This window comes from Lissotriton vulgaris, chromosome 2_2 (assembly GCF_964263255.1).
Source record: "Lissotriton vulgaris chromosome 2_2, aLisVul1.2, whole genome shotgun sequence".
In the NCBI taxonomy this organism is placed as follows: domain Eukaryota; kingdom Metazoa; phylum Chordata; class Amphibia; order Caudata; family Salamandridae; genus Lissotriton; species Lissotriton vulgaris.
In genome coordinates, this window is record NC_141688.1 from 2,675,001 (window position 1) to 2,700,579 (window position 25,579).

General features: G+C 45.8%; 1 protein-coding gene across 1 annotated transcript in view; it reads right to left on the bottom strand.

Annotated features, from left to right (window-relative positions):
- Positions 1–25,579, bottom strand: part of LOC147728924 (stimulated by retinoic acid gene 6 protein-like) — a 538,794-nt gene that overhangs the window by 260,490 nt on the left and 252,725 nt on the right. The window contains exons 7-8 of the mRNA XM_086959168.1: positions 18,226–18,342; positions 17,696–17,766 (exon numbers count right to left, since the gene is read on the bottom strand). Of these exons, the coding sequence (XP_086815294.1) occupies positions 17,696–17,766; positions 18,226–18,342 (188 nt within the window). The remainder of the gene's footprint in view (positions 1–17,695; positions 17,767–18,225; positions 18,343–25,579) is intronic.

Sequence of the window (25,579 nt, forward strand, 5' to 3'; positions counted from 1 at the left end):
GAGAGATATAGGGAGGGAGACATAGAGAGGGAGAGAGAGAGAGAGAGAGAGAGAGAGAGAGAGATGTGTATGTATGCTGGTCTGTTGGCTCAGTGGTTGAACGCGTTCACTGCAGGGGCCTGTGTTCAACTTCATGGTCACAGTTTTTTTCTTTCTAGCCCCTCCCTCCTCCTCCCTCCTCCCCCACTGACCCCGCCTCCACTGGTGCGGCCCTTGGCCACAAACCACACTGTAAATTCGGCCCCCGAGAGAAAGTTAGTGAGTACCCATGGTGTAGACGTATGAATTCCTTTGCGGGTATGTACTGACTGCTATTGGTGTGTCTATGGTTTCGATATTGGTAGTCGGTATTTTAGGATTGTAACTTTTTATTCGTTTCAGAGGGAAAAGGGGTAGAAAACTTCAGCAATCGTCTACATCCAGTGGCCGGTGAGGAATAAGCAGTAGCATTTGTTAATTCAAATTACAGTATCCTGCACCTACATCCATTGGCCGGTGCAGTAGGCTTAAAAACAATCAGAAGATAGGGGAGAGGACCGGGGGGAGAAAGGGGAGGGGAACATACGTCAAAGTCAATTCTAACATGGGTCTGAAAAGAAAGTAACATGTGCTCATGATGTTAATGTGTAGAGTTCACTTTTTCTTCTCCCCTGAGTCTGCAGGATGTGTGGGTGATGTTATCTGCAGTATACGTAGGTATATTGGGCAGGTTAGTTGTAGAAATTCTCCCACGAGATGTGTGATGCAGGAGCCCCATCTTTTATTTAGCTTGGGTAAGGTATGATTAACTGTGGCTGTTAATTTCTCCATCCCTAGGAGGTCCCAGAGTTTATGGAGCCAATCGGTATGGGTCGGTACCACATCAGTGTCCCATTTAGCCAGCAGGAACTGCTTTGCAGCATGCAACACCAATGTAATCGCTTTGCCCCGTTCTGTGTGCAGGGGATAAGTTAAGGCATTGGGCAACCCTAGTAGAACATAAGCTGGAAAGCATGGTATTTCAGGTTCCGTGTCTCCTGCCAGGGTACAAACCCTTTCTCAAACATTGCTTGGGGGAAGTCTGGGTTACCATTGATCGGCGTGAGTGGTGAAATGTTTGTGGATAATTGGTGAGTGGAACGCACCGCATCCCACAACCCGACAGTTGCTCGGACCACTGGTGAGCTATAGACATCCGGTGGGCGATATTTACGTTGCAGCCACAGGATTTTCCAAACATGGATGCCTGTTACAGCATGGTCCAGGAAGCACCACTGCTTTTCTGTCATCAGGCGCAGCCATTCAACGATATATCGTGGCTGAGCTGCCTGATAATATTTCTTCAGATTAAGTATTCCCAATCTCCCTTTGGCCAGTGGCAAATATGTATGCTTACTTGCCCAAATGAAGGCTTCCAGTGCCTCCTGCAATTGTCTCAGGACGGCCGGGGGAGACGGCAGTGGCATCACCTGCATGATGTAGAGGATCTTCGGCAACAAGGTCATTTTTACTGCCGCAATGCAGCCCACCCAAGATAGAGGATCCCCCGCCATGACTGAATAAGAGATCGCACAGTACGCAACAGGGCCATAGAGGTATGGGTGATCGAGCCTTCTATCGTGGGCAGTATTTGAATGCCCAGGTATGCAATACCCTGCTGTGACCACTGAAAAGGGAACATGGACTCTAGATGGGCTTGTTCCTCTCGAGTGATGGTGATGTTCAGGGCTTCTGTTTTAGATGCATTTACTTTAAAGCCAGAAACCTGTTCAAACCAAGCCAGCTCCTCTAGGAGGGGAGGTAGGGTTCCACACGTGTTGGTGAGAGTCAATAAGACATCATCTGCGTACAGGGCTATTTTGAGAGATTGGCCCCCCACCCAAACACCCTCAATCTGTTGGTGATGATGGATGCATTCTGCCAGGGGTTCCATGCAGAGCGCAAATAGAAGAGGGGAGAGAGGGCAGCCCTGGTGCGTCCCCCTCGCAACTGGAAAAATTAGGGATAAAGTGTCTTTTACCTGTACCAGCGCTTTGGGAGCCGCATAGCCCACCCCGAACCATCTACGAAACCTGGAACCGAAGTCCACCGTCTCCAGCACGCTGTGCAAAAAAGGCAAAAAAGGCCAATGCACACAGTCAAAGGCCTTTTCAGCGTCGATGGACAGAAAAAGCGCTGAGTCTTGTCCAATAAAGGGAAAAGCTGCTTGGTGTTATTGCTGCATGTTCAACCCAGTATGAAGCCAGACTGATTGGGCTCTATCAAGCCCGGCATATGCTTGCCCAATTGCCCTGCTAAGGTCCCAGTGAAGATTTTGACGTTGACGTTCAAGAGGGAAATAGAGCGGTAAGAGGCGCACAATTGGGGGTCTTTCCCAGGTTTTAGTAACACCGTAATGACTGCCATGTGCATCGAATCAGAGAGTTCCCCCGAGTCACTAAAGGAGTTATAGAGGCGTGTCAGAATGGGGGCCAAAAGAGACGCATATTGTTTATAAAAGGCCGCGATAAACCAGTCTTGTCCCAGCGCTTTTTCTACTTGTAGGCGACCCATCGCATCCAGCACCTCACTAACAATTATGTCCGTCTCTAAGTGTTCAGCATGAAAGGGTAGCAGTTATGTGATGGGAGCCTGTTCAATATATGGTGGGCAACTGCCTGGGGAATGTCTTCCCCAGTGTACATTTGCGCATGAAAGCGGCTGAATTCCGCCGCTATATTTTCATCCCTTGTGACAACGAGTCTGCCGCTATCAATTACTGTCTCTACATGCCTAGAATGTGCCTGGGCCCTCAGCTTACACGGCAGCAATTTCCCTGCTTTGTTACCTCAGCATAGTACTGCTTCCGTGTTTCCGGTCCAGGGAAGACATGGCTTGGCAGTTCGGTCTGGACTGTTCTCAAGAGGCACAGGGTCAACACTGATTTGCATATGGTCTGCACTGGGGTGGCTTGGTGAGCAAAATAACAATGGATTAAACCCAAATCTGTGACTGGGGGTGAATGTTTTGCCATTGTGCAACATTCCGTCCATCATCTTGTGTGTTTTTCTGTTCACCCTATGTGGGAAGGGTATGCCCAGACGTGGGTCCCATGCTCTCCACACCACTGGAGTCAAGCTATCTTGGCTGATGACGGCTGATATCCAGAAACCGGTCCTAGGATGCTTGATTCCGGTCCAGGGAAGACATGGCTTGGCAGTTCGGGCTGGACTGTTCCCATGAGGCACATGGTCAAAGCTGATATGCATATGGCCATGTCTGAACTGGGGTGGTGTGGAGTGCAAAAAAACGATGGATTGAGGCCCAGATCTCTGTACTGGGGTGAATGTATGACATAGTTCTGCATTCTGCCCATCAACTGTTGTTTTTGCATTTGTCACCCTAGTGGGACGGGTATGCTCAGATGTGAGTCACGTGCTCTCCACACCACTGTGGTAAAGCTATCCTGGCTGATGATGGTTGATAGCCAGAAACTGGTCCTAGGATGCTTGATTCTGGTCCAGGGAAGACATGGCTTGGCAATTTGGGCTGGACTGTTCCCATGAGGCACAGGGTCAAGGCTGATTTGCATATGGCCATGTCTGAACTGAGGTGGTGTGGAGTGCAAAAAAACCGATGGATTTAGGCCCAGATCTCTGTACTGGGGTGAATGTATGACATTGTTCTGCATTCTGTCCATCAACTGTTGTTTTTGCATTTGTCACCCCTAGTGGGATGGGTATGCTCAAACGTGAGTCCTGTGCTCTCAACACCACTGGAGTCAAGCTATCCTGGCTGATGACGGCTGATAGCCAGACACCGGTCCTACGATGCTTGATTTCGGTCCAGGGGAGACATGGCTTGGCAGTTCGGGCTGGACTGTTCCCATGAGGCACAGGGTCAAGGCTGATTTGCATATGGCCATGTCTGAACTGGGGTGGTGTGGAGTGCAGAGAAAATGATGGATTTAGGCCCAGGTCTCTGTACTGGGGTGAATGTATGACATTGTTCCGCATTCTGTCCATCAACTGTTGTTTTTGTATTTGTCACCCCGAGTTGGACGGGTATGCTCAGACGTGAGTCCTGTGCTCTCCACACCACTGGAGTCAAGCTATCATGGCTGATGATGGCTGATAGCCAGAAACCGGTCCTAGGATGCTTGATTCTGGTCCAGGGAAGACATGGCTTGGCAGTTCGGGCTGAACTGTTCCCATGAGGCACAGGGTCAAGGCTGATTTGCATATGGCCATGTCTGAACTGGGGTGGTGTGGAGTGCAAAAAAAACGATGGATTTAGGCCCAGATCTCTGTACTGGGGTGAATGCATGACATTGTTCTGCATTCTGCCAATTAATTGTTGTTTTTTTGTGTTTCTAAGAAGGCGTACACAGCCTCGTCCATATCTAACGCTTTCAGTTGTTTCCGCGCTAGATTCAATTGTCGCCGATTTTTATGTGTGGCTACATGCCTATATTCCTCCCCCAGCTCCTTAACACTGGCCTCAAGTGCTGTGTGCTTCAAAGCCCGCTCCCTATCAAGCCTGGCCGCTATCGCAATGTACGTCCCTCTAGCGACCACATTAAGTGCTTCCCAAAGCGTCGTGATCACAATGTCAGGTGTGTCAATCTACAATGGCCTTCTCTACCTCCTTTATCGCAGCATCGTAAGTTGATAACCGCCACCACATTTTGCTGCTCTGGTGCGTAGTCGGGATGCTAATATCTAACTTGATCGGAGCATGGTCAGATATGGCTGCTACATTGATCGTGGCCCTATTATTAATGGACATAAGGAGGCTGAGGTCAAGAAGTAATTGATTCTAGCGTGGGATTGGTGTGCCGCAGAGCGAAGGAGTATGACCCCGACCGTGGATTCAATACCCGCGAAATGTCCATAAGTCCCGCTTCTGCTAACCAGCTGGCCCCCTGTGAGGAAAACATCCCCTTGGGCCCTGAACGTTAAGGGAGCCTATCTATAGCCGCATCCATGACTAAATTAAAGTCACCCCCTACTACTAAGTTGGACTCGGGAGATGCCAGTACCTCACCTAGGGCCTGTCGAATAAAGGATTTCTACCTTTCACTGGGGGCATAGAGGGAAGCTACGGTGAGTGTATGTTGAGCCAAAGCATCCTCAAAGATAACAGCCTCCCCAGAATTTCAGATTGTATCCCTTCAACCCTCCCCTGGAAGTGTGTGGCCACAAGGATCGCAACCCCTGCCTTCTTACCTGGGCCTGGGGACCAGTACTGTTGATCAAACCATTTCGACCTCATTCTATGGCAATCCTGTTTCACCAGATGCATTTCTTGTGGAAGACAAATATCACATCAGGCTGACCTAAGCTGGTTGAGGATCGCTGCTCTTTTGGCTTGGCAAGTTGAGTTACATTCAAGCTAAATACCTTCACCATAATTCAATGAAAATCAAGATCGCCGTAAGAGCTCCCGAATCCTCTCGCACATCTCCACCCCAAATTCAGTTATACAGTGAGTCTGCTGGAAGGAAAAGAGAGCACAGAAACTTTGAGGAAACATTACAAAAAGAACAAAAAGAAGAAACAAAAGCACCTCTTGGTGCACAACCTGCGAGTGTGTAGAGAGGGTACATGCCACTGGTCGTCCACGGGAGAGGAGTGGAAGAGTGGAGAACGACCACCCTGCCACAACTGGTCAATGAGGACGGCACTAATTTTCCCCGGGGGGAGCTACCCAACCCATTCTAATAAGGCTATGTGTCAAGCGGGATGCTACTAGTCGTCATCATGTTCCAGAGACCGGTGATGTTCTGAAAGCTGCCATATTAACTCCGAGCGTTCCTTGAGGCTTTCAGTTTTTGTGGGTTTCGTATGCTGCGAGAAGGGAGCACTCCTGTTGCTGCAACGCTTCTGGGTGTCCTCAATTGACAACTGGGTGCTAGTGCATGGCAAAGAGGAGTCCTGAGCCAGTCGAGCCCCAGAATGTCTGCTGCCTCTGAGGGCATGTGTATCACTCGTGTCTCCCCCTGCCATGCGATGATGAGACAAAATGGGTGTCCCCACCTGTATTTCAATCCTATGTCCCTCAGGAACGCCGTCACTGGTCACACATCTCTATGCCGCTGAAGTGTTATGACTGACAGGTCTTGGAACAAACGGACCTTGTGACCCTCAAAGAGGACATGTTGCTGGTCCTCTACCACCACCATAATTAGCTCTTTCTGCGGCTAGTTATGGAGAAACGTCAGAATGTCCTGTGGCGTTCCCTGCTAGGTGGAGGGGCATCCCGCCTTATGTGTCCGGTCCAGAAGAAGCTCTTTACCGTCCAAGACCGGCACAATATGACAAAAGAGGCATAGAACAAAGTCCTCCAGGCGCCTTGCATCTCCTTGTAGAGGCACCCCTTTGATGCAGATGTTGGACCTACGTGACCTGTTCTCCAGGTCCTCTGGGTTAGGTTGCGGTCTGCGTTTTGATCTTTGAGTTCCAAAATCTCACTACGGCATTCCTCCATCTCCTCTTCCCTGGAATCTGTGGTGCGTTGAACCAAGTCCACCCTCTGCTCTAGCTTCCCCAGGTCACGTCGCAAGTCTTTGATTTCAGAGGCCATATCGTCAGGAATTACCGTGATCTTGCCTGCCTAACAATATAAACTACAAATCCCATGAGCCTTTGCAACAAGGAAGTATATCATGAATCCGCGCGATTGGCTGTTGCGCGTAATTCTTCTTCCTGGTTGCAGTTGCCGGCGGTGTTTTGAGCGATCAGGCGTTCCCTGGTCGGATCCTGGCTGAGAGGTTCATGGTGCTTCAAGACTGCCAGAGAGTCCGGTAAGGGGTTTTCCGAGGTCAGGGGTTGGAGAAGAAGCCCCCGGAGAATTCTTTTGGATTGCTTCAGTAGCTGTTCGTACGGAGCGCTGCCTTCTTGTCCTTAAAGACTTCTGCTCTGCGGAACACAGAGGTGGCTGCCTCGTGTTACGGTAGATGGTACTCTGTTAGTGTGGTGATTAGTAGCAGAGCGTGGTGGTGGGGTCACTACACGTTGTCGTAGCCGGATCTGACATTTTTGGTAGGATTAAAACTCCGGAGCGTGGTGGTGGTCGCAACCACACGTTACCGGTATTTCTTGGCATTTTTGGTTGTGGAAATTATGTGCGGAGCACAGTGGTGGTCGCAACCACGTGCTACCGTATCTTGAGTGTAAAGTACTGTATCTTGTCTATGGGGATTATAGCGAAGTAGTGTGTTGGTGGTCGCAACCTCACGCTTTCATTTCATTTTCTTTCTTCTTCAGTCATTTGGAACATTACTTGCAAACTTCTCTCATCTTGGTTTACCTAGGGTTACGCCTAGGATTTATGTTAGTTCTCTGCTCCTGGATATAATAGGATTGGGAAAGAGAGAAGTACTGTGTACAGGGTCTTCGAATATACCATATAAACTGATGGTGTGTTCAATGAACAACTCCTTACTAAAAACCTTTTCTTGCACTATTTATGAGTTACAACAATTTATATGATGTGTTTGTTTTCAGGGACCTGAATATAGACGACAAGCAGATTGGATACAGACTGATTGGATTTGTTTTCTATCAGGTACACGGGGTTTAGTGAGGATACATGAGTGTAGTCATTATCGTTGGTTATGTTTATACATTTGTTTTGTTTTGTCATTTCAGGTCCTTATCCCAGCTGACCCTTTCCTTTTCCTTTTCTCCCTCGCCTGATTGTTCGAACACCCTGTGTTGTAGATTCAGGGTGTTGGTAACGTCGGGAGGAGGACCCGTTTCTTCGTCATCCGGATCCTGCGGAGCAATCCCGACAATATCTGTTCGGAGGGCTGCAATATCACTCTGTAGCATGCCAATAAATTCCTCCATAAGTCCTTTAGTGATCGGGCCTCATCGTCAGCTTCTTGGCGGGCCGGTGAGCTTGCTGCACTAGCCTCCTGAGGGACCGCAATAGACCCCACTTTCTTGATAGCGCCTTTGTTCAGTAGGTCCTTAACAGTAGCCATGTCTTTCTTGGATTGCAAGGAGGCCATGATGAGGCAGGGAAGGCATCGCTAATGTCCCATTCCAGCCGGGTCCAGTGCAGAGAGTGCTACTGTGAGATCAATAGCCAGGTGTCCCCCAGCAAAGAGGTCACAGTCTCTCTATGCGGAGGGCCCAAAAGCAGGAACCACCACTGCTTACTTGCCACGTGGAGAGTCTTTGCGCCCAGTCTCAGGTGGGCCTTTTACATTTCAGAACCAGCAATTGCACAGCAGCACCCACCACAGTCCAGTCATGAGATTGACCGCTGCGGGCCAGATGTGGTGAATGATACATTTTTACGAAAAACAATGGCCCTTGGCACAAAAATAGAAGATTATAATAATTATAGGCCACAATGTGCGCTAAAATAGCAAAAAAGTCCAGCCGGACTTGCAATTTTATTCAATAATTCAATAACCAATTTAGAAGGGAACAATAAAACAGTGGGACACAGTCCTGTATCCACAACGCTTACACAAACTTGGAGACAATACAAACATATAGGATGTATCAGGCATGTGAACAAAAAATGGAGCAAGAAGGGAAACTCTATAATACGCTTGCTTCACATATGTGGGGAACAAAACAGATTATGCACATAATAGTGAACTAGTGTTAAGCTATTCCACAAGCGTCGCTATCCTGGTCACCCTAAGACCCACGCCGCAACCCCCATGAGACCTCGCCTCCAGCTGTAGCACATCTAGGATCCCCGCACAGCTGTCCCAATACCAATACCTCAGACTAACTGCAACTACGGTGCTGAGTCTTCTGCTTCAATCCTTGCAACTTCGGTGCCGAGTCTAGTGCTTCAATCCTTTCCAGGGCACTCGGCTTTTATTCAGGCAGACAATGGTTGTCCTGATGATGATCCACTATCCCTGAATGGATCGAAACGCCGTCGACATGATATGTGGCTTAACACTAGTTCACTATTATGTGCATTATCTGTTTTGTTCCCCACATATGTGAAGCAAGCGTATTATAGAGTTTCCCTTCTTGCTCCATTTTTTGTTCACATGCCTGATACATCCTATATGTTTGTATTGTCTCCAAGTTTGTGTAAGCGTTGTGGATACAGGACTGTGTCCCACTGTTTTATTGTTCCCTTTAAATTGGTTATTGAATTATTGAATAAAATTGCAATTATAACGCACATTGTGGCCTATAATTATTATAATCTTCTATTTTTGTGCCAAGGGCCATTGTTTTTCGTAAAATTGATACCCCAGGTCCTTGCCTACCTAGTGGGTTCCCTTGTTCTTTATAGTAGTGGTGAATGATACAAGCAGACACCAGTTGCTATGTCCTGTGCTCCGGTATGCCTAACTACGTCTCCACTGGGCCCTCCGTCCAATCCCACTAGTGGACCTCCCACGCCGTTGGGGGTTCTCTCTGCTGGCGCCACACACCAATCTGGGAATCTCTGATTCAGGATCACCCCCTATGGCTGTGCCCTTGCATCCGCAGCTATCAGGAGCCCAGCCGCAGATTCCGCTCAGGGTGGCCCACTCCCACCTGCTGTGGAGTCCACGTGTGTGCCGAAACAGCCGCTCGGGGAGACACATTGAGGGAAGCTACCATGGCCCCCATGCGCTCCCAGGACCTCCGCTCCCCGGTAAGCACCTTGCAAGGTATTCGGGGCGCTGAAGGCCCCTCTATGGGGAGGACTGCTCACTGCTCCCGGGCCTGGACATCGAAGTGCCCCTGCCAGTCCCGGGCGCCACAGCAAGCTCTGCGTGGTCCTCCAAACTCAAGGTCACAGCGTGCCGTATTGGTCCTGGGTAGACTTGCCGCTCACTCTGCAATTTCCACCGCTGTCCCAGGCCTCTGCAGAACCGGCGCCTAAGCTGCCGTCATTTTGTCCCCCTCGGCCACTGAGAAGTCACAAACACCAGTCAGTGGCAGTCTCAGGTACACCAATGCGGGTTCCTGAGTGTAGGAAACCACTCCACAGACCTTATGCCTGGTTTCCTGTAAACTGGGGGCTGCTACTCACCCAGGGACCGCTAAAAGGTACTCCGGTGCGGCAGAGCTCCGTGACTCCGCTACCGCACGGGTGCCATATTGGGCATGTCCCCTGATAGTCTGTATTTTTGAGTGGGTGTATTAAAGGTTTTATTAGTGTGTGAGGAGGTGCATCAGATGATCACTTGGATGATGTAATCAGTGATGTCATTAGCGATGTCATTTGAGATGTTATCAGTGATGTCACTGAGAATGTCATGAGTGATATAATATGTGATGCCATCAGCAGTGCACTGCAGGGGCACGAGTTATAGTTAGCTCAGCAAACTATAACAGCCAAATTTCTCTGGTTTTATATGAGTGAAATGTCCAACTAACTATAACGTACCTGAAACCTATGTTTTTTTCAGTAAATGTCTAAAGTTTTTTAAATGGTAATTCCTAACTGTAACATCCCTGAAACCAATGTTTTTTTCAGTGAATTTTTAAGGTTTTTAAAATGCTAATTTCTAACTATAACGTCCCTGTAGGAAAGTGGGTTTCTGTTGCAGCAACCCCCTCCCCACTTTTTGCCTGGCTACTGATGCACTTTTTGTTGATGTGCCCTGGGTCCCTGCCATTCAGGTACCCAGGGCATGTGTTCTTTCCCCAAAATAAACCCAATTGCCATCTCTGGCCACATGTCACCCTTTGGTAAATTATACCATAGGTACCCTGGGCACTGTGACCAGAGAAGGCCTCTAAGGGCTGCAGCACATGTTGTGCCACCCTTAGAGGTACTCTACCCTGACACTCATACACTGCCTTTGCAGGCTGATTGTCTTGGTGCAGAACAAAGTGAAGAGTTGCCATGGCACAGATCCCTGTGTGCCATGTCCACAAAACACTGCCCTGGCATACATCAGTCACCTTTGTAGTTGGGTGCCCTATGCCGGTTGTGAGGGTACAGGTACATTAGCCATGTACCCCTACAGTGCCAAAGTCCATCCCTGGGCACTGTAAGTGCAGTGCTGCCATTAAGACTATATGGTGCTGGGAGTTTGTCATTACGAACATTACGAACTCCACAGCACCATAATGGCTACACTGAAGACTGGGAAGTTTGGTATCAAACTTCTCAGTACATTAAACCCACACTGATGCCAGTGTGGGATTCAATGTAAAACGCACAACAGAGGGCATTTCGAAGATGCCCCCTGAAATTCAACCAACTACTAGTGACCTGACTGAGTGGCTGCTTAGGCTGCCACCACCAGACATGTTACTGGACCCCTGGGTCGCGAGCCTCTTGGGTGCCTGAAACAATGCACATCCTGGGATAAGGTGCCAAGGCTCCTCCCCAGGATGGGCAGGATTCATGAAAGAGAAGCTTTAAAGGCTTGCCGCCTTTGTGATCCTCCTAGACCATTTGCTGCTCTCAGCAACAGATCTACACTGGTTCTACCCCCCACTTTGGGTGGGAGAATAGGCGGGTAAAACAAGCAAGGAAGGGAGGTGTGCTCACCTACGTCAGCTCTACCCCTCAGGTGGGGGAGGCGAGGTGAAGCACAACTTTGAGTCCCCCCCATCTTGAGGATGGGAGGACCCAGCCAACAAGGGACAGGCTCCTGCCCCCTCCCACAGGAGAGTGGCAGAATAGGGGGTGTCACCACCCCAGGAAAGGGACCCATTGGTCCCTGCCCTTTACCTACCTGTAACGCTCCTAGATCTAGTATTTAGGGGACACCCTGAACCTTGTGTCCTCAGATTAAGAAACCACAAGAAGAGAAGATAACAAGAAGGACCGAAGACCCGTGCAGAGCTAACAAAAGGATCACACCCACTGACTTGGCCCCAGCCCTACAGACCTGTCTCCCCTCGAACCTGCTCCTTCGAAATCCCGGGGTGTCCAGCAGCCAGCAACCTCAAAATCACTGGAGGACCTGCCTGCCTTCACTTCAAGCACTGAATCTCCTGTGAACAACAAACTTGTTCAAACTGCAGCTTCTGGCTCTGGATGGATACCCCGAATCCAGCACACTCTGCATCCACCAACCCCGGCCCGAGCTCGAGTGAAACAACACCTGAGGAGGTCACCCCGGTGATCCTTACACAAGATCCGGCCACTCCTATATGCAATCTCAGTGTATCACTGGCCCTAGGGGACCCATGAGTCTAACCCCAGAACCTTAACTTCCACAGTCGTTTACTTACCTGCAAACCGATAACCTGTTTTCCCTCCAAAGGATAACATAGACAATATTCCCTCCAAAAAAAACCCAAAACAACTCCACTGTCATGAGTGATGTCACTGACCATGGCTTGAGTGATGTAATATGTGACGTCATCAGCAGTGCATTGCGGGGGCGCGAGTTATAGTTAGCAGAATTAACTATAACAGGGGAATTTCAATGGTTTTGTATGAGTGAAATGTCCAGCTAACTATAACATGTGTGAAACCTATGGTTTTTTCAGTGAATTTCTAAGGTTTTTAAATGCTAATTCCTACCTATAACGTGAGTGAAACCTATGGTTTTTTCAGTGAATTTCTAAGGTTTTTTAAATGCCAATTTTTAACTATAACATGACTGAAACCTATGTTTTTTTCAGTGAATTTCTAAGGTTTTTTAAATGCTAATTTTTTACTATAATGTGGCCGAAACCTATGGTTTTTTCAGTGAATTTCAAAGGTTTTATAAATGACAATTTTTAAACGTATTAATTGTTATATTTAATACATTATTTTAAACTATTTATTTTTAGATACTTTATTTTTTAAATTACATTACTCATTTTTAATATAAATGGAAAAAAATGTTTTTAAAAATATTGAAATTGTAATATATTTTTTTATTTAATATTTTTTTAATTTATTTATATTTTATATAGCAGGCAATGATATCCTATGGAAGGAAATTCAAGTTACTGGTAAGTACAGTTAAATTTACTTTTCAGGAATAGTAGTGAGCTAGATTGGGGAATTAATTCCTCTTCAATCCTGAGATCACCTGTGAGCCCACCAGGTACCTCCAGTATGTGCCAGGCAGCTGTGTTGCAGAGAATCATTCAAAGGGCACGCCCCCTTTTTACAACACTCTGCAACACAGCTCTGTGGCGCTTACTGGAGATATCTGTTGGACCAGTTGCCCCCTAGGGGACCTCTGGATTGAACAGGAATTAATTCCCCAACTTAAAACGCGCCTCAGGGCATGTTTGCACTCACATCACCTCAAGCCCCCCCCCCTACCTTCACCACTGTGCTAACGGCCCTGTAGAGTGTTCTAAGTTGGAGGATTAAGTTCCCTTGCATACTGGGGGTCACTGGCGCAAACTAGCCCACCGTGAACCTCCAGTATGCGCCAGGAGGCTGCGTTGCAGAGAGGTGTAATGAGGCCACCCCCCTTTTTACACCTCTCTGAATCGCAGCCCCCTGGTGCATTTGCAGAGGGGGAACCAATTCCCCTTGCATACTGGGGGGCCATGGGGGCCAACTAGCCCACCTGGAACCTACACTATGCGCCAGGGGGCTGCGTTGCTTTGCCCCAGGGGATGGTGGTCACAGGGGCAGTGTGGGGGTGTAGTGTAGTTCCAATATTCCCAATAGGCTCTGCGCATTGGAATAATATATCCTGTAGCTTAGACATAGGATTGAGGTCTACTAGGTCTCTACCGGTTATATTAGACTTAATTGTAAGTGCCAGCTAGTTCAGAGGTCACTAGAAACTTTCTCGAATAAACAAGAAGGGATTCGTTTCTGACAACCGCATAAAACATGACAACTTTGTTTCCCAAGAATAAGAAATCCAATCTCTAGAGTCGCGGAAACAATAGATAACTATTTCACTCAGTCAATCGTGCAGGCTTAGTTTCACCAGAGGTGCAAGAGAAATAGAGAGACGGGCGTTTTCAATAAAAAGCTATTTATTGAACAGTCTTCTTTCTCAAGCATTGAAAATGAACTGCTACAATAGTAAGGCTTACTATGAAGTACAATGCATATAATACAAACAGTATTATAAAGTAGTACTGTAAAAGCATGATATGGTTTCTAAGCCATAAAGTGCATAAAATGTATAAAATACATAAAATACATAAAGTACATACAGTGATAAAAGGATTACTAAAATACTCAACTGGTGCTACTAGAATACGCCTACCCCGATGTACCTAACCTAAGTCTGGTAAGATGGAGGGAGTATAAGAGGAGGAGTTTAAGTCTAGGAGTTCTCTGCCAGGAATCTGATTCCGATAATTCTCGAAGAGGTCTAATCAGCTCCGTACCTTTGTTCTAGAATGAAGGAGGTCTTGTATCTCGTTCTCGGGACTCGATTTCCCAGATACCCGCAAGGGTATGCTGGAAACACTGGAGCTGGATTTCTCAGCAGGAGAAATGACAGAGTCTCGCAGTGCGTCTGCTGGAGGGTCGGCTTCCTTCGGCACTTGCTGCTGCAGGGCGTCGGGCAAGTAGATAGTCGATCTGCTCCAAACCACCGTGTGTTTGTTTAGGCAAATCAAGGCATATTTATACTTTGAAGGTGCCGAGTTTGACGCATGTTTGTACTTAATAACGTCACTCAATGGCTCATTTCTTGGAAAACGCTGGGAGTTCTAGGAGAACTTAATATTCAAGCAGGGGGAAGCCCCGAGGCGGGTTTTTCCAAGAAAACGTTGTTAATTCTTGGAGCTTAGTGGAAGTATCCATACCATATTTGGGCTGTATGGTTATGGCCAAATATGGTAATGATTTCTATGCCTATATAAGGAAATGATAAAGTATACCTATATAAGGGCATGAATCAGGAAATTTATACTAGGGTCCGAGATTCATTTACAACAGGGGAGATTGGGGCCCCCCCCCACACTTCTTTTTCACTATGCCCCCGGGATTTGGTCCCCATGGGGGATAATTTGAAAAAAAGCAGACTGGGTTTTTTAAAAAAAATGTGGGGGCCTTGGCGGTCCTTGTGGGACCACCTGAGCAAGGGGGTCAAGCTGTTTCTACCCTGCCCCCTTTTTGCGTTCTACACGTTTGTTTTTCTGCTTTCTTGTGCCTCGGTCTACCGAGCACAAAATGGCTGCCAACACTTCCTGGTTTGGAGTGTTAACAGCCAATGAGCATGCAGCGCGTACTCAGAAAGGTACTCGTACGCCGCGATTTTCCCCCCCCCAAAAATTGGGGGGGGGGGACTTTGGGGGTCCTTGTGGGACCCCCTGAGCAGGCCTAGGGGATCAGGGTGTTTCTACCCTGCCCCCTTTTTGCGTTCTACACGTTTGTTTTTCTGCTTTCTTGTGCCTCAGTCTACCGAGGCACAAGATGGCTGCCAACACTTTCTGGTTTGGAGTGTTAATAGACAGTTGACAGCCAATTAGCATTCAGCTCGTGCTCGGGAAGGTACAGAATACAGTAAGCTTACAGTAAGCTTACCGTATGCGCCTCTAAATATACTTATGATTTTACTTTTGATTTTCTCAGGAACTACTGAACAGATTTACACAATTTAACAAAATGGCCCATCTGCGAACAGAACTCTACCTTTTTGCCAAGTTTGTAATTCCGTTGAGCCGTTCGCGCTGTAGCCCTGGCTAAAGGTCCTATGGAAAATGGCATGGGGAAAACATGTTTTGGGACCCCTCTTTTTTCTTGGCCCCCGCTTCACGAATCAACCCCAAACTTTCAAGGAAGGAGCGGAGCAGAGCAGACCATCTTCTTAGAGAAGTTTGCAAAGATTCGTTCACCGGCGCCAAAGTTATTCTAAATAGAATGTTGCGGATTTCCTATGGTAACTAGGTTTTAACTATAACTACCTACTGGCGACCGCCAGTAGGTAATATATATATATGTATATATATATATATATGTATATATATATATATATATTACCTACTGGCGGTCGCCAGTAGGTAGTTATAGTTAGGATTATTTTGTATAGGGATTTCGCTTGTTTCTGTCAACATTCCAAACAGTCCGGAGCACCCGCCATCTTGTGTCTCGGTAGGATCGAGACACAAGAGGTGACAAAAACAAAGGGGGAAATGATCAAAAGGGGGCAGGGTAGACCCCCCCGGATCCCCTAGATTTGATGTGGGGGCTATGAAAGGGCCCCGCAGGGCAAAAAATATATGTATTTTTTTTGATTTACGTGGGGGGGAGCGCCCGGTAGGCGCACCGGGGGGCGTACCGGGGAGCGTACCATGGGTAAAAAAGAATGACAGATTTTTTTTTAAAGTAGCATTTTTTTATAAATTGGAGGTAGTTCTAAAAAGAACTGTTTTTTTATTCTTTTTGTTGTTTTATTTTTTTTTATTGTTTTTTGGAACATTTTGTACTTTTTTTGGCTTTTATGAACAATTTAAAAATTTTTTGTTATTTTTATGGGGACAAACAAAAAACAGGGAATGTAAACGGCTCAACTGGAGCAAAAAAAATCAGGAAAAAATTAAGGTTTTTTGGGGCACACGTGGTTGTCACCAGCACGGTTGATGAGCTTAATGCTTTGCTCACCATACGTAATTGTTTTCCCACAAAATATACAAACGATTTTGTATTGTCCAAATTTGGTTTGTATGTTTGGGACCATCTCCCTTGCCTCTGGACCCGATGGAGTGGGTTGCTTACTTTGGGAGGTGCTGGGAGAAGATTGGGGAGGGTTCCTGGCCATTTCTCGGACCTCTGCCCTAGCATAGTTGTTAGGGTGCCGGCGTTGCATGTTGCGAATCATGGTGTTGTTGCCAAAAGAGTACTTTTTGTTAGGGTTCCCCCTTGAAAGTACAGTGCCACAGATCAGACAAGTAACCTTTGGCGCATTTACTTTCTTGAGGTCCTTTGGGATTGAAAAAAACTCCCAGACTATGTGCTCCTTTGGCTTATAGGTGGGAGTATCTTCATGCAGGAACGTCCTCCTCTCCTCCTCCTCCTCCTCCTCCTCCTCCTCCTCTTCATCTCCACAACTGTGGTGTTGTGGTGGTCCTTGTGGTGGTGGTGGTGGCTGAGATGCTCCTGCTGCTGCTGCTACTGTAGCCATTTTTCAGACAAATAGGTACAGATAGGTCTTTCGACAGGTCTTCTTCACTCAAAGTACAAAGTGAGAATGAGGAAAATAGGTGGGGGGTTTCATCATTTGGAAAACAAAACTGTCCTGAACCAATGAAAAGTGTTATTTTCAGGTCACATGACTCGGCCTTTCATCATTTGGAAACCAAAACTGTTCTGAACCAATGAAAAGTGTTATTTTCAGGTCACATGACCCGACGCGCTTACGCTACGTAGCGCGTTCGTATGCACGTGGGTGCCTCCGGGTGCGCTTACGCCGCGCGTATCACGCGGACGCGGCTACGCGATACATCATGATGATGTTTTCGTTCGCGGCAATAGCGCTAACGGGACGCTCCCCGGTACGCGCACCGGGGCGCGCCAGAAGACTGTTTCAGAAAGACACACATTCACTGGATGGTGTCATCAGTGATGTCATGAGTGATGTCACTGACCATGTCATGAGTGATGTAATATGTGACGTCATCAGCAGTGCATTGCAGGCGCGCTTGTTATAGTCCAACTAACTATAACGTTGGAATTTCAATGGTTTTATGTCAGTAAAATTTCCAGCTAACTATAACTGGTGTGAAACCTATGGTTTTTTCAGTGAATATATATATATATATATATATACACACACATACATTTACACACACATATTCTGCATGAAAATATCACAAAAAAATGCTGAGTATGTAAAAATGACACTAAAAGTGCTCCTTATAATTTTTTCATGTGAGGTACTTACGTGTCAGATTGAACTTTGAATAGATTCTTGACATAGTTGTACTGATGTTCCAATAAGAATGGTTCTTCTTCCTACGAAGTGAGACCAGTTTATAGCGTGGACAAATATCTATATATCTAGTCGATAAAATAGCTCAAAGTGTCATGCAGTAAAAGAGCACCAACTAGAAACCAGCCTTCAGTCTGGAGTTAAAATGTTTGATAGATACAAAAATCATGAAGTTGATTCATTTAAAGTACAAAGATTTTAAATCAGAGTGTAAGAGTAAAGATTTAAATTCAGTTGCGGTCTAAAAGACTGTTCAATTAATTAAAAATAAGTACATACAGATAACCTATGTAAAAATCATATTCCCCTGGCTTTAGAACTGTGGCATCTCACCAGGTCTCTCAAGGTCCTATTTTATATGTCATTATCGTTCCATCAATAAGTCTAAACTTCAGGAGCACATGCGTATGCAGGATGGCTCACTGCATACTCTGTTGTGCGTACAGGTTAAATATGCTGCTAACAACTTAAAATGTACTTACGTCAACTGTGGCACTGTGATATCCCTTCACATATTTAACAAATATTTGGATGAAGCGTCCCATCAGAACCAGGCAGCAAATCAGAGAAGGCACAGGAATTAGCTTGCTGAAGTGTGTCTGGAAGAGGAAAGCGTAGTATTTTATTTAACCAGGCACCTTTAACAGGCTCACCGCAGCATATACCACACCAACTCAAATGTGGTAATACTTCATTACACCACAGAACAACATTGACTGTTACCACCAGCAAAACGCTGGTGGTAATTGCTCCACATATAAATGAATAAAATGCAGAGTGAATGAGGTTACAAAATGTTTTTCTCATCCATGTCTGTAATGAATCAGAGGCTCCACAACGGATTCTGTACATCCTCATATATTTGCCACATTGTGTGCGGTAATATTCCGGATTTACTGCTCACCTCTAAATAAGTGCAACTAGAACAGCTGGTGGACAGAATGCTGAAGAAATCAAACATTCACCCCCAGTCACAGATCTTGGTTCAATTTATTCTTTTGTTGCACGTCACGGCATTCAGGTTTAGACCCAGCCATGTGCAAATCAGTCTTGTCCCTGATCCCCATGGGAACAGTCCAGTGTGAAATGCCAGGCCAGTCCTCATAGAAACATTCTGGGACCGGTTTTGGGGTGTCAGCTCTCATCAACCCTCATCAGCCAGGCTCACTTGAATCTGGTGGTGTCAGGAGCACGGGACCCACGTCTGGGCATACCCTTCCCACTTAGGGTGACAAATGCAAAAAGAACAGTTGATGGGCAGAATGCTCAAGAAATCAAACATTCACCACCCAGTCACAGATCTACACCTCTAAATGAGAGAATGCAAATCTTTCACTTCCTCTCCTTTCTGGAACATTCAGAGAAACTGCAATAGCTCCTTTGGCGATGATTAAGAAGGCAGTCACTCTCCTAGACATCAGCCAGAACTATTTACTCCAATTGTTACTACTGGACAGAGACTGTTCCTACTCCTTTACATGTTTTAATACTGTCTCAGCAGCAGCCTTAGACCTACCCTCTTACTCCCTCTTAAGCCAACATGGGGTTTAAACTCATACACTGCCTTTTGGTACACGGAATTTTGCAAAAAAGGGCAGGAGTTTTTTGTCGTTATACTTTTGGGCGACTTTTTGTTTCCTTATGTTAATCATTTATATACATAGATGCTTATTTACAAGCCCTCTGCGCCGCCAGTACTTCTCTTTTTCCCATTTTAAAAGCCCCTATAAACATAACTTCTTTTGGACTTGTTTTAGGCTATTTAAATTACATTGCTATGTTCTTCGATATGTTGGCATTGAGAGCAAGCATTGGATTTATTCATATATTTGTTGTTCAATTGTATTCTTCCTAGAACATTTTGGGAAAAAATTAGGAATATTATCTATGTTTTCCTTCAATGGTTAATTCAACCTGGGATTGGACAGAGACACTTTCTTACAGTGGAAACTTTTCAAAGTATTGTGCAATATATGTCCACAAAGAGTCAGTATTGCACCATACGCCGCCAAAGAGCGCCACGACTAACACAATTTCTAATCGATTTCATTCTGCTGCTCATGGATTAGCATATTTTTTATAGCTATGATCAAGTGCTTTTATTGGGCAGATACTGTCAGGTACTCAGGGCCTCATTTATGAGAAATGATGCATCGCTTCATGAAAGCAGCGATGCATCACTTCTCAGTGCGCATTCCTTGCGTCATGATGGATGCATCATATTTATAATATGACGCATCATGTCGCAAGGAGTTACAGACGTATCTGTAGGCGCAAAAGGGACGCATTGCTGGAGTGTGTCACAAAAGTGATGCAACTTCAGCAATGTGTACTTTCACATGGGCAAGTCCCATGTTGTTAGTGCATGCGTCAGTCTTATGACTGCCATGATGCAGGCGTAATATTTTGACGTATTAGCGGCCAAGAAATGGCGCAGTGAAATCTTTTAGATTTCACTGCATCACTTCCATGACCCTTTCTTGCGTCAAAACGCCCCCCTTGCATACATTATACCTGGTGCAGGTATAATGTGGCGCGGGGGTTTACAAAGTGATGCATCTACCTAGATGCGTAACTTTGTAAATATTGCGCAACAAGGCGCATTTTTTATGCCACTGGTGCGTCACAAAAAGTGACGCACCGGCGGCTTAAAAGTGACGCACAGCCTCATAAATGAGGCCCTCAGTATCTGTTCTTCTTTATTTTGGAAGGGATGGCACGGCTCTTCGCAGCACTGCTCAGTGCCTTTATTGGAAGAGTACAAGCACTTCAGTAAACAAGGAGTGAGTGTACTACATTTTCATTTCAAGCACTGTAAGAGTTCATATAAAACTGGAGCACAGATTTGCTATGGTTTTGTGAGGGCTTATAGGCAATGGTAAACGGCCCTTCACGATGCAAACGACAGCAAAAAGCAGTTGTTACCATTATGTAGTAAAGAGTAAAGTTTTAGCCTTTTCGTAAACAATGGGAGTGAAGGAATTAATTTAAGAGACAGTGGTAGTTGGTTTCCTTCTAGTCTAGTTTTTTTTAAATCTAGGAATGTGTGAAGTAAATGAGTTTGATTTGATTTGATTTGAGGATTTATAAAGCGCGACAAATGCCCCAGGGCGTCTTGGCGCTGAGGTAAGAGTAAGGGACCAAGCTGCTCAACACAAGAAAAAGTTAGCCCGAGATGAATAGCCATGTTTTTATCTCTTTCCGAAAGGAAAGTAGAGAGGGGCTGTTTTTAATTGTAATCGGAAGCTGATTTCACGCCTTTGCTGTATACAGCAGGAAGCTTCTCCCTCCCCACCTGACCTGTTTGTATCTTGGGACCTGGATCCGTTTTAAATTGCTAGATCTCAAGGACCTGGTAGGCTGATACCTTTCTAGGTGAGATTTTAGGAGGGCTTTATAGGCCAAGCATAAGGATTTAAATTTTATTCTGTTTTTAACGGGGAGCCAGTGCAGAGATCTCAATCTGTGAGCTATTGGCTCATGTCTGAGTATGTCTAGCACCAACCGTGCTGCTGCATTTTGTAGGCGTTGCAGTTTTGCCAAGTGTTGGGTCATATAGTGCGTTTCCGTAGTCCAGTCTTGATAAAGCCAACATTGTGACCACTGTTTTGCAGGATGTCAGAAGAATGAAAGGTAGGAGTTTCCTGATCATTTTCAGGATGAACCAGATTGATGATGACAGTTTATTAGTTTGTGCTTCATAGGACATAGGACAGTTTATTGTCAAGGAGCATACCTAAGTATTTTACCTTGTGCACTGGAGATGGACAGTGACCTAGACTATCTGTACACTAATCCTGGGTCCATGATTGCAGGTCGGAACCTAACAGCATCACTTCACTTTTGTCTCCGTTCAACTTGAGGCAATTCGTCTGCATCCAGCAATTGATCGGTTCCATACAATGTTTGAACCTGGTAGCTGTCTCTAGCGCATTATTTGGAATTGAGACCACTATTTGAGTGTCATCTGCGTATGAAACAGGGAGGAAGCCACAATTCCTAATTATAGCCGCCAGAGGTGCCACGTATAGATTGAAAAGAGTGAGCTTAATGACAACCCCCTGGGGCACCCCACAGGGGGATCTGAAGGAATTGGATTTGGCTTCTCCCAGTTACACGTGAAGGTCCTGTTAGATAAAAATGATGTTAGCAGAGACTGAGCTGTCTTATGCACTCCAGCTTCTGCAAGACGGACGAGGAGAGTGTTGTGGTTTACCGTGTCGAAGGCCGCCGATAGATCTAGCAAGATCAAGGCGGCCTTCCCCCCCCCCGGCGTCCAGGACACTCCTAAGCTCCTCCGTTGCCATCAACAATGCTGTTTCTGTTTCTTGCCCTTCCTGGAAACCGAATTGCGAGTGATCTAATATATTTGCTTCCGTAAGGAATTGAGACAGCTGTCTATTCAGAAGCTTCTCAAGAACTTTCAACGCAAATGGAATTCTTGCAATCGGTCTGTAATTTCCTGGTTCTTGGGGGTCTAAATTAGATTTTTTGAGTAACGACAATACTGTAGCTGTTTTCCAAAGGTTGGGGAAATGGTTGGATTTAATTATTTCAGCGAAAAGTAAGCATAGTTGCTCGCTCAGTAGGTCCTCGAAGAGGTGTATCACCTTGGGTGGGCAAGGATCGGATGTGCCCCCGGATTTCGTTGACCTAACCACCTGGAGTATCCGTTCAATAGACGGAGGCTGAAAGTGAAATGAGTGATCCTGTATGTGGGGTGAAATCTCATCACAGTCATTGAGAGTACTATGAAATGTAATGCGGTTTTTCAAACATCAGGGGCAGATCCATGTGTACATGTCTGAATGATGCACAGTACTTTGAAGGCATTTATTTTGCTAACTTGAAGCCAGTGGAGCCTAGCAAGGTATTGGTAGGTATACGGCAATCGTTCAAACTGTACTGCTTGATTTTGAACTTTTTGTAGTCTTTATATTTGCTGTTTGCTATACCTAAATACAAAGCACTACAATCATCTAGCCACAGCCTATAGTGGCTGCAATCACTGTCCTTCTGGCATCCTAGTACAGTAATCGAAAAATACGTTTCAGAGATTTAAGGATGTAGAAATAAGAGAATATTACTGAGGAAACCCGAAAATCTATTTTGAAAGATGAATCTAGTCTGAAACCGAGACTGTTATCTACAGATTGAGGTTTGGAATGTGAACCTAAATTTGAAAGCCATGGGACTTGAGATCAGATCACAAGGGGCACCTCTATTTTTTGCCATATTTATCTTTAACCAGTTTCTGTTCATCCAGCCTTTAGTAAATTGCAGACATCCACCTCCATAAGGCTCAAATATAAGCTGGGAGCCATCCGCATAATAATAAAAAAAACACCCCAAAATCTAAGTGTAAGTTTTGAATAAATAATGTCAATATATTGAAAATAAGATTCAAACTGAAGGCATTAGAAGTGGTAGAAAGAAAATGTAGGAAGGTGGGTTATTAGTAGGTACAGGTAGGTACCTACAACTAGTAATAATACCACAATCAATAATAAGGTCCAGTCAAGTCTCACTAAATTAATCCTTGCTCAATCCTTGGTAGCTTGGCAGACGAGCAGTCAGACTTAACTTAAGAGACAGGTGTGTAAAGCAATTAATATCACAAAAAAATTAAACAAATAAAAGACACAGCACAATAAAAACCCAACACCAATTTATAAAACTGGAGAATAATTCTTCCATCAAAATGACACCAAACGACAAAAATACTAAGTAAGGAATGGAAGATATTAACTTTTAAAGATTAAACTGCAGTATAGCGCCTAAAAGTATTAAGCGCTACCCTCATCTATCTGGTCACACTGGATTAGGTCAAATCTGAAAGTTCAAGCCTACCATCTATCTTCAATGCTATGTTTAGTTCCGGCATATACCCGGCAATCTGGAAGGATACCCTCCTCAAACCTCTTTTTTAAAAAAACCACCTTGATGCAGACGACTCCAACAACTATCAACCCATAGCCAGTCTGCCATTCCCCGCTAAAATCATCGAAAAACTGATGAACCACCAAATCTCCCAATTTATTGAAGAACACTCTCTCCTCGATGACACCCAGTTTGGCTTTCGGAAACACCACAGTACCGAAACCGCCCTCATCAAGGCCACAGATGAGATAAGAGCAGCCCTTGATCAAGGAGGGGCGGCGGTGCTCATCCTTCTCGATCTCACTGCAGCCTTTGACACGGTCGATCACAAAATCTTGATAGACCGTGTCAATGCTATAGGCATCCAGGCCAAAGCCAAAGATCTCCTGTCATCCTTCCTAGCTCACCGTACCAAGACAGTCCAGCTAGGAGCCTTCCAATCTGCACAAATGGCGTTACCCTGTGGTATCCCTCAAGGCTCATCCCTCAGTCCAACCCTTTTTAATATCTACGTAACAGACTTGGCTAAGGTCATTAAGGACTGTGGGATAAGCCTAACATCCTACGCAGACGACACCCAACTGGTCCTTACCATCAAAGACAATGGAGATAAAATTGCCGCCAACTTCCAACAGGGCATGTTGGCCATTAGCAACTGGATGACAATAAATTGTCTTAAACTTTACTCCAACAAAACAGAGGTCATCACTTTTGGCAAACTGTCCCTACTTGGCCGAACGCTTGGTGGCCCACTGACCTAGGCCCACCTCCCCTCCTAGTCACCAAGGTAAAAAAATCTGGGTGTTCTCATCGACGACAAACTCCCTTTCTCTGCACATGTAAATTCCATCGTCTCCTCCTCTTTTTTCAAGTTAAAAGCCATAAAAAAGATTCTTCCTTTTCTTCCCTCCAATTCTGGCAAGACCCTGGTCACCGCTTTTGTAATGTCATCCGTGGACTATTGCAATGGACTTTTGCTTAATGCCCAAATTAAAGTCATCAAAAAGCTACAGTCCATACATAGGATGCTATCTGGTACTCCCAAATTTCAACCCATTGCTCACATCATCAAAGGCTTTCATTGGCTAGCAGTAAAGAATAGAATAAAATTCAAAGCCCTATGCATCGCCTTTAAAGCCACGCAAAAACCCGGCCCGCACTTTCTTTTAAAGCCCCTTGCATTTCACGTCCCCAAACGATCACCCCGATCAATGAATACACTCATCATGACGGTTCCTCGTAACAGAACTGTCACCTGGGGCGATCGCAGTTTCACAGTATCCACAGCTAAACTTTGGAACTCCCTTGACCCCGACATCACATCAGCCCCTACTCTGACCATCTTCAGAAAACGAGTGAAAACCTGGCTTTTTAACCAATAAATTCTGCCCCTCTATTCACACCCTGCTCTGTCCACAGCGCCGAGACGCCCTTGGGCATTTGTTCGCGCTATACAAATCGCATAAATAAATACCATAATGGAGCGTGGGTTGGATACAGTCCCAGGTAAATTCCCCTGAAGTTTTACCTTCTCAAGAATTGTGGCAAGAGTCCCGTTGGTGGGGAAGATGGAAGATGGAAGGAGAGCAACGTTGGCTGTGGTCCACCAGATGCAAAAAGCCTCCGGTCATCGCAAATGAAATGGCTGGAGCCTTGTGGTCACGGGCAGCAATAGGTGCTGTGCGAAGAAATGAACTTGGACCCACTCGTGCTGATCCTTTGTGAGAGCAGCGCAGTTCGAGAGCAAACTGACCCATTCGCGAAGAGCCCAAAAGCCTGAATTTAAGGGCTTAAAAAGTACTTTAAGGGCCTAGGACCTGAGAGGCGCCTGTTGGAGGTCAGAAACTAATTGCAGACTGGCCCAGCAGCTGTAGTTTTGAAAATCATTTTATGTTAAAATCAGCACCATAGCATTGCACACTTAAGTACGTTAAGTCCACTAGGGTCTCTAACCCT